The sequence below is a fragment of the Perognathus longimembris genome, chromosome 3 (assembly GCF_023159225.1).
Source record: "Perognathus longimembris pacificus isolate PPM17 chromosome 3, ASM2315922v1, whole genome shotgun sequence".
Taxonomy (NCBI): Eukaryota; Metazoa; Chordata; class Mammalia; order Rodentia; family Heteromyidae; genus Perognathus; species Perognathus longimembris.
The window spans coordinates 114421719-114431619 of NC_063163.1; the positions used below are offsets into that span (position 1 = coordinate 114421719).

At 53.3% G+C, this 9901-nt stretch overlaps 1 protein-coding gene across 3 annotated transcripts in view; it reads left to right on the top strand.

The window, feature by feature from the left end:
* Positions 1–7879, top strand: part of Zbtb16 (zinc finger and BTB domain containing 16) — a 171138-nt gene extending 163259 nt beyond the window's left edge. For all 3 annotated transcript variants that reach the window (XM_048343875.1, XM_048343878.1, XM_048343877.1), the window contains exons 6-7: positions 13–180; positions 1998–7879. In XM_048343875.1, the coding sequence (XP_048199832.1) occupies positions 13–180; positions 1998–2227 (398 nt within the window). In that variant the 3' untranslated portion in view covers positions 2228–7879. The remainder of the gene's footprint in view (positions 1–12; positions 181–1997) is intronic.
* Positions 7880–9901: the final 2022 nt, after the last annotated feature.

Consider the following 9901-nt stretch of genomic DNA (forward strand, 5'->3'; position numbering starts at 1 on the left):
TTGCCTCCCCAGGTGACCACCCGTACGAGTGTGAGTTCTGTGGCAGCTGCTTCCGGGATGAGAGCACACTGAAAAGCCACAAGCGCATCCATACTGGCGAGAAACCCTACGAGTGCAACGGCTGTGGCAAGAAGTTCAGCCTCAAGCACCAGCTGGAGACGCACTACAGGGTGCACACAGGTACCGAGAGGAGACCTGGGTGGGAATGGGGGAGTGGAAGCCGCCCAGGTGAGGCTGGTCCGAAGCTGAGCCCAAGAGGAGCAGCACTGTTCAGAGCAAATATGGTGGCCTGAGTTCCACCGCCCAGTCCCAAGGCCAAGGCAGACATTACCAATCAGTCTCAGCATAGGGTCCCATGAGAGCAGACCCTGGACAGCCCCTGGGGTGGGGAGGCAGCCACACCCGGGAAGAGTTCAGATGATATCGATCCATTGGTCCTCAAGTTGGCCATATCAACAGAAAGTAAAGATTAGAGTTGTGCCGTGTTGTGTGGGACTTAGAATATAAATCACATCTATTGAATAAGGTTGTGACAAGGGTCAGACAGTCTTGAAGTTAGACTTAGTACTGAGATGTATTTAATACTCTCTCCATATAAATGTGGATCATTTCTAGTGCCTTCCGCACTCCTTTTTTTTTTTTTTACATAAAAGAAATAGGAACAGCTGTTTTCCCTGGGGTCTAGGCAGTCCAGACTTCCAGAAGTTTCTGAGTTTTGAGGGTAGTAGAGTCTTGGAATTGCTTTCCAAAGCTTACTCCTCCCCAGTTTCAAGTTGAGTGGCATCCCCTTGGCTGCTGAAAATCCACCGTAGTGGGTATATTCACAGCCTAACACTACCAGGGGTGCGTTTTTGGAGAGCTAGTTATTCAAAGCTCGCCCATCTGCACCCTCTCAGTTGGTGGGATGATAGATGTATGGAAGAACTCACCTGGCAGACTAGGGGAGACCGAGGAAGAAGAGGTAAACTCCGGCAGCCCTGCTTAACGACCCATGGGGATTGGATTAGGGAGCCGAGCTTCGGATATTCTGAGCTCTCTTTTCCTGCCCCCAGCTTGGAGCCCGGGAGAGGGTGGGTGCTTATTGCCGACAACTTGAGTGACCCAGTGGATTTCTCCTAGGCCTGGGGTTCCCTTAACCCCTTGTTGGGGATGGAACCTGGCGAGCGGATCGTTAAAGGCACTGGCAGTGACTATTGTAAATAGCTGGTCAATAGTTAGATCACTTTGGCTGTTCATTACTTCATTATTTGCTGGGGCCTCTGCACGGAGGAGTATCGATAGCGAGATGGCTGGCCAGTTAATTACTGTATTGAAACAAGGTTCCCTCACAGCCTGCTCAGCTCTGGGGTACTTGGGTAAAGGGCAAGTCCAGGTAGCAGGCGAGGCCCTTCGCCGTTCTCACCTGAGAGGGGAAGGCATAAGATCTGACGGAGCCTGTCTGCGCTCTGTATAGATATATAGATACAGATAGAGATGGTCTAGAAATCTCTCCAGGTGTAGTGTGTTTTAAAAGATTGGGTTCCTTGGATTTCCCTAACCTGTACTGGCCATCAGCAGAAGCTCTGAAAGGACTCCATCCACCTTCCCACAAGGACTTGCCTAATCTCTTACCACACCCTTTCAGGACATGCGCTTCCTTAATGAGAAGAGACAAGACCAGTCTTTGGGAGAGTTCAGAATAACAAGGCAAAGGGCTGGAGCTTCAGACAGCCCTTAGTCACTAGCTAAATTAGGCTGTTTACAACGATCACAATAAAACAAAGCAAAAATAAGAAAGAAATAAAAGTCTGGCACTCCAGTTGCAGTAGGCATTTCAGTAGCTATATGTGCCCAGTGGCCGCCATATTGGGAGGTTGGGTCCATGGTCGTAGGATGTTCTGTTGAGTGCTGAGCTACAGGGACCGAGATTTTCCCACAAGCCCAGGGGTGGCACAGGCTCGTGGGGGACCTCCTACCTTCCTCACTGTCTCCTGCCCTGTGTTACCCACTCTTTCCAGGGGAGAAACCCTTTGAGTGCAAGCTGTGCCACCAGCGGTCCCGGGACTACTCGGCTATGATCAAGCACCTGAGAACACACAACGGAGCTTCGCCCTACCAGTGCACCATCTGCACCGAGTACTGCCCCAGCCTGTCCTCCATGCAGAAGCACATGAAAGGCCACAAGCCGGAGGAGATCCCGCCCGACTGGAGGATAGAGAAGACGTACCTGTACCTGTGCTACGTGTGAAAGGGGCGTCCCTCACGGGGGGGTGCCGCGTGGGAAGCCGGGAAGAGGAGCTCTAGAGAGCAAGATGAAGTGGAGGAAGGACTGTGCAAAGAGATTTAAAGGGAAAAAAAAAAGAAAAGGGAAAAAGAGAGAGAGAGAGAGAAGGAAAACCTGATAGCGATGTGGCTTTGAATTCTCTCTGTGGCTTCTGGGGATACCGAGGGCTAAGTCCCTGCCCTTTTTTCTGGGGGGGGGGGCTCTCCTCTCCTTGATTTTCTTGGGTGGGGCCAGGATGGTCTTTGTTCATTCACACGGTGGCATATTTTTCTCCTCCTCCTCCCCAGACCCTCCTTTTGTGTCCAGAAATGGACACCGTTTCTGCCTGTCCCCTTCCCCTCCCCCCACCCATTACACCCCCTTCTCCCTGTCTCCTCAAAAGATGGAGAGAGGAGCTACAGATGGTAAGAGGAAGGGTACCTGGTTGATGTTCAAAATGGCAGCTCTGGTTTGCTAGGAGCAGCATGGGAAGGGGAAGGGCTCTTTCTCTCTCCACCACTGGGTTCGTCCGTTGCTTTCTCCGCCCGGCCCTGCTACAGCTGGCTGCCCCTCAGGGTCTCCCGGTCCCCTAACTCTCCCTGAGCTCCTGGCTCCTGCTTGACTGCTGTCCTGCAGGTCCCGGCGGGCTCCCGTCCCTCGTCCCTGGTCCCTCGTGGGGCTGGCAGCTCTTCCCTCCTCGGGTCCCTTGTGGGGAAAGTTGCGTCGGGCTCCTCCACCTCTCAACTTAGGTTCTGAGGACAGAGAACAAAAAGAAGCCCAGCTCCCCACCCTGGTCCTCAAAACTCACGAGCTAGATTCCTGCGGAGCTGCTTTTGCTTCCAAAATGGAAAACTTATATATATATATATATATATAAAACCTAATGTGTCCTCCATGTCAAACACACACATCCCTAGAACTCCATTTTCAGCTCCTGAGGGAAGGAATCCCCTTGCCCCATTGAAAAGGCCCTGGAAGGAGAGATCTCTCTCCCGAGGGCCACTCCTGCCAGAGGGAACATTGGCCCAGCCCAGGGGAGGAGTGACGACCAGGGGAGGAACTTTTTGTCCTACTGGGGACCCTTGAAAGCCCAGGGTCTGGGAGACCCCAGGCCCAGTGAGCTTTGTATGTGTGCGTGTGTGTGTGTGGCAGGAGGCAGGGGACCTAGGTCCAGAGAATAGCACAGAATTTCTGGCTCACAGTCCACACACAGGCAGGAGGGGGAGAAGGAGGAGTTCTTTGGCCTTGTGTTCTGTTTTGCTTCGTTTCTGTGTCCCCTGTTAGCACATTGTACTTGAATTACCTCAGTTTTGTGTGTGTGTGTGTGTGTGTGTGTGTGTGTGTGTGACCTCATGAGCTTTTTTAGGTTTCTAACCCCTGTACGTCTTTTCTAGGTTGGGGGAGGGAAGGCTTGGAGGAATAAGGAGGGTGTTCTTGTTTTGTTGTTGTTGCTTTTTTTTCCTGTTCTTGTGTAAGTTAGCAGTTGGCTTTAGACTTCAGCTGGCCGAGGCTGCCCACACGGCCAGGTAAACAGCCCCTCAGCTAGGAAACACACGCGTCGTCGCACGGGAGTTGAATGCACAGGAGCCGAATGCGTGACATCTGCTTGGGAGCGCTGGGCGAGCGGAGAAGGCAGGTGGAGGGGTGCTGAGGGTGATGGGCGACCCTCTGTCCCCCCCCCCCGAGAGTCACGGGGAGCTCTGCCCTCTGTGCCCTCTGAACCCAGCGTCCGTGCAGCCTGAAATACTCGGAAGGGAAAAATCCCCACCTTCCTCAGTTCTGAGGATTGGCTGGGCTCTTTGGGCTCGAGGGAGCCCGTACCGTCCACATCCGTGCAACTGTGTCGGGCCTCGCAGGGGTCCTTCTTGCCAACATCGTTACGTAGATTTTTTCCTGGCTGGTAGTGCGCATGTGTGCGTGTGCAAGATACGGCAGAGAGCAGACCCGGCCTTGGTTGTCTTGTGTTGGGTGGTGTGTTGTTTGTTTTCTAAAAGCTACCTCTTCCGTTCGTCCAGTTGTTCTTTTCTTCTCTCGAAGCTCCCTTCCGCTGCTCAGCGCTCCCATTTCCTCCAGCCTCGCCACCCTGACGTGTAGAAAGCACATCTGCAAGAGTTGCGTTTGCCTTGGGATGGGCCCTCGGTGTCATCTCATGCTTGATGGGTTGTTTTTTCTGTATGTGTGTGTGCGTGCGTGCGTGTGTGCGTGTGTGTGTGTACTGTGCTTTGTTCTGTTCTTTCCTTTCTCTGAGAACGTGGTGAGCGCGTTGCGATGTTCTGTTTTCGCTGTCGTTGTTTGAAGGTGGTTTAGGGAAGCGGTTGGCGTAGAGGAATCTAGGGAAGTCGGAGGGATGGGTGCTGCTGTAACCACCTCCCTGTCCCTCGGCTCCATCCTTCCTGCCCTGCCCTTTAATCTCATCCACCAAATCAGAAAGCCTTAAAAATCGTATGTGGGGGGGGTGTGGACGAGGGGGTACTTGTCACTAGACTGGACTAGGGATGGTAAAGTAGGGAAGAGGCTAGTTTGCAGTTCTGACAATGACTTAGTGTGTTGGGAAGAAGTTACACCTGAGTTACTGTGAGCAGAACAGGTGTCAGGTGTACGATGTGGACGGATGAGAATCATTAGGCACCGAGCCTTCCTCCCCGATCCGTCCGGGAAGAGAGGGCACTCTCTCGCTGACCCTCAGGACATCCATACAGCCCAGGAAAAAAAAACAAAAACAGCATTTTAACAGCAAGAAGTCATTTCATAGGGGTAGGGAGAAACAAACAAAAAAATCCCCACAAAACTTAGTCTCAAAACGGTTCCATAGAACTAGCGAGTCCCTCGCCCCCCCCGCCCCCCCACCCCGCCCCCCCCAGTTCTCTGCTCACTCATAAAAGCTTGAGAAGGCTGAGCGGATCTCTACAAATTGTAATATTTTTGTAATATTTGTCCGTTCTTTCGTCAGTTCTACAAGTCCTTGCCCTTTTCTTTTGTAATGTGAATAGGAAGTAAAGAAAAAAATATAATAAAAAGACAAAAAATAAAGCCCCACAATTCATCACCACCACCACCAAAATATCCCTCCGTGTGTGTGTGTGTGTGTGTGTGTGTGTGTGTGTAAACTCACACTGTGTTGTCAGAATCGTATGTTTCAGCATTGGATGGTACTAACCCAGCACCTGCCCGCACCCCCTGCCCCTGGGGGAGGGGGGGTTCTGCAGCGCTACCTGGGAGGTAGAGGCAGGCAGCTAGACTGAAGAGGCACCCCTGTATTTGCTGGGCTCCTCCGCATAACCCCAGATGCCCCAGTGGAGTTTAACACGGCCCTCTCCTCCAAACTTCCTGCCTGTAAGGACAGATCGACGCGAGAGCCATGCTCAAGTGACCCAGGCTTTCCCTGGCTGTCCCAAGAGGCCTTTCTTTCCTTATCTGGGGCGATAGGGTGGCAGTGAGGGTGCTGGGGAGACCAGGAAGGTGGAAGTGGCGCCCTCTTCAGGTGAGGGGGTGTATTTGCGCCTCTCTTCTTTGGGCCACCTGGTCCTCAGAGTTACTCTGCTGCCTTTAGTATAGAGCCCTGCAGAATGGAGACCCGCTACTACTGCCTTACCAACACAGGGAACTTCTCCATCGTGGAAAGCCTGGGTGGGTTAGTGGGCCTTTGCCCGTGTCCGGCTCCTGCGAGGGAGTCCCCGAATGCTTCTGGTGACATCACCCCTTCTAGCCATGTGTTCCTTCCCTGTTCACTCAAAGCATTAAAATCCTATGTGTATATAGGATAGAAAAAAATTATATAGAGAGAGAAATATATATATAGCAAGAGAGATATAAAATAGTACATGTCATTGCTGCTTTGCTGGAGGCCGTGAATATGAGAATGGGACACCTGAGAGGTGAGGCTGGGTTGGGAGGCCAGGGGACCCAGGAACCAGTACAATCCCGGGAGGCAACGCGGGCTGATGTAATCTTTGTGCCTGAACAGTTTTTCCATGTAGGGGAAAAAAGCTGCGACCTTTTCACAAGGAAATGCGGTACCTTTCTGGATGCTATAGGTACACGTGTCTTGGGGGGGGGCAATAGGAAACCTTAGAAAGGAGTGAGCAAAGGGGTGGGGGGGGGACGTGGACTTGGTCAGGAGAGGAGGGGAGATGGAAGAAACTTGTGGCTAAGTTTCCTGGCGAGTTAGACTACAGGGGGGACTGGGGGTACCACGCTATGAGAGAAAAGCAGAGACAAGAGTCTTGTCTGTTGATTTTCCTCAGCCCATCTTCCCCCCCCCCCCCCCCGCGCTCCCCTCTAATTTGTCTCCTCCTCCCTGGAAAATCTCCTGGCTGTGTCAGTGAGAATCGAAACAGATCAGCCCTGTGGATGAAGGCTAGAAGCCAAGTGAGGAGTCCTGGGCAAAGCTGGGAGATTGGGTCAGAGGAAGAGTGGGGGAAAGGGAGTGCAAGCAATGCCCCCCCCGCAACACACACACACACACACACACACACACACAGAGCCTGCCAATCAGCAAGTGCAGTCCCTCCCCCCCTCAAGGCCTTGGCAGCCCACTTTGTAGACAGGGTCTCCTCTCCTGGTGTGTATCATAGCATTTGTTTCCATAGTGTTATGCATGATCTTTGTAAGGTAAAGAAGCCGTGATGGTACACCATGCCATCCACCCTATATATAAAGATAAATATATATATAATGTATGTAAGTTATAGCACTGAGGGCCTGTGGCCCTGCTGGACCAAGCAAAACTTAAGCCTTTTGGTTTGGGTATTATGTTTCTTTGTCCTGTTGGTTTATCATTTGTGTGTCTCTGTGTGTGTATGTGTGTGTACGTATGTGTGTGTGTCCGTGTGTGTGTGTGTGTGTGTGGCTTGTCTTTTTTGTGGTGACAGCACAAGTGCCAGTCTGATCGCTCTGTATTACAGAATAGTGTTTTGAATTCATTGATGTTCTAGTTGATGTCTACCTCAGCACCTCCTCTTAGCCTGATCCTAGGAGGTTGCCCAATTTTGTTTCTTCAACTTTCCTGGTTCTTCTTTTTCTTTTTTGTACAAATTGATCTCTCCCTCCCCCTCTTTTTCCCCCTCCCCTCCCATTCTTTCTTCCTTTCTCCCTCCCTTCTTTCCCTGTCTTCTTGGGTCTCTCCTGTCTTTCTCATTGCCCCTTTCCTTCTCTCTTCTCCTCCTCTGGGTCCCTGGTCCTGTTTGTCTCATCTTTCTCACCGTATTCCTTCCTCACCCCCCACCAAGTCGTGCTTGCCAGTTCTCTCTGTCTTCTGAAGTAGTTCAGTCCAAGTCGTGCAGTCTCAGTTGCAGCTTTCCGCACCTGCCTTCGGTTCGTGTAGATTAATGCATTTTATTTGGAATTTCAGTGTTTCTGACAAGATTTAAAAAGAGAAAAAAAATGAAAAAAAAATGAAAAAAATGAAAAAAAAAAACGAATTTACTGCTGCAGGTTTTTTTCTCTCTCCATGTGTCACCAAGTGAAGTTGTGCCTTCTATAGCAAAGAGAATATTTTTTACATCCTACTAACAGTAGATTTTTTTGTAGTGAACATTTTTTGTATTTTTATTTATAAGTCTCATAAGAAAAATAGCAATGTTCAGTTGTATACCTTGAATCTGCAGTTAGATGAGAATAAAGTTAATTCAGTTGTCACTGGTTTTCGTGCTTGGTCTTTTCTTTCCTGCTTCCCCCCCCCCCCCTTGGGTGGGGACCGAGAAGAGTCTGGGCTCCACACATGGGGCTTCAGTGAGGTGACATACCACACACAAAGTACACCTTCGTGCCATACATAGCACGCTTGCCTGATGTGTTTTAGGGTCCGTCCTGTTAAATTTGTTAATATCAGCCGATCTTGGGGCACAGTATTTGTAAGCATTCTTTTATTTGCCCATTCAATAAGACTGTTTTGCACTGAGAACTCAACAAGGGACAAACACTCGTGGAGTTGCAAAGTGTGTGTGTGTGTGTGTGTGTGTGATAATTTGCTCAGCATCCTGCCAAGAACCGACATATCAAGAGTGGAGCTCAACTTCTTCCTGACAGCTCAGCAAGCTTCCAAAATGTCTGTCTCCACATGAAGCTTCTGCTCAGGTGTGTCTTGGTTCTGTGACAGCCAAGAACCTCTGTGGAGGGAGGTTGGTTGGGGTGGAGCTTAGCTCAGTGGCCGGAGCCTCACCGGGCTCATCTTCAACTGTGAAAGCCGTTCCACCCAATCCAGAGCACAGCCCTGCCCAATCCAGAGCACAGCCCCGCCCAATCCAGAGCACAGCCCCGCCCAATCCAGAGCGCTCCACCCAATCCAGAGCACAGCCCCGCCCAATCCAGAGCACAGCCCCGCCCAATCCAGAGCGCTCCACCCAATACAGAGCACAGCCCCGCCCAATCCAGAGCACAGCCCCGCCCAATCCAGAGTGCTCCACCCAATCCAGAGCACAGTCCCACCCAATCCAGAGCACAGCCCCGCCCAATCCAGAGCGCCCCGCCCAATCCAGAGTGCTCCACCCAATCCAGAGCACAGTCCCACCCAATCCAGAGCACAGCCCCGCCCAATCCAGAGCGCTCCGCCCAATCCAGAGTGCTCCACCCAATCCAGAGCACAGTCCCACCCAATCCAGAGCGCAGCCCCGCCCAATCCAGAGCGCCCCGCCCAATCCAGAGCACAGCCCCGCCCAATCCAGAATGCAGCTCCCACCTACTCCAGAGTACGGCCCCACTCCAGAGCGCAGCCCCGCCCACTCCAGAGCGCAGCCCCGCCCACTCCAGAGCACGGCCCACCCAACCCAGGGTGCAGCCACGCCCACTACAGCGCGCAGCCCCGCCCACTCCAGAGCGCAGCCCCGCCCACTCCAGAGCACGGCCCACCCAACCCAGGGTGCAGCCACGCCACTACAGCGCGCAGCCCCGCCCACTCCAGGGCGCAGCCACGCCCACTCCAGAGCGCATTGTGCCCCTCTGCCCTCCTCTGCTCGGCCGACCCTCCACCTGACCCGAGGGCCAGGGCTGGGGCAGGGGTGGGGACTAGACCAGCGCCTCCGGCTCCCCTTCTGGGCCCTGGGCCCTGGGCCCTGAGGCCTGCCTGGCCCTCACACCCCCGCCTGACAACCTTCCAGAACAAAGTACGCACCCCACAGGAGGCGGGCGAGCTCTGGTCGGTACTCCAAGAGCTGTGGCCCCCAGACTCGCTCTCCCTGGGCGCCCTGCTCTCCTTCCTTCCCTCCATCTCTCCATCCTCCGCCCTCCCCTTCCCTCCTTCCCTCCCTTCCCCCTTCCCTTCCCTCTCCTCACCCCCCCGCCCGCCTGGTTTGGAATGGAGGGGGTGGAGGGGGGGTATCCTGCCTTTGTCTCCCCCCCCACACCCACCTCTCCCTATTTCTCCTCTTGGAAAACAATTCCTGGGCCAAAAGATGTATTTGTTTTGATTTGGAGCTGCTGCCCCTTACCCCCCCTCCTCCCCTCTCCTCCCCCCTCCTCCCCCGCCCCGCCCTGGGCCTCCCCCCTCCCCCCCCCTCCCCAGACCTCAGCTCTCTCTTGACAGATGGGAGGGCGCGGAGCCCTCCCTCTCCCTCCCTCTTGAAAGCAACATCAAAGCCGGGGCTTAGGCCGGGCCGGGGTCGGCGGGAGAGGAGGTGAGTGAATAGGGCGGCTGAATGGGCTTTGTGTCCGCGCGGGGGCGGC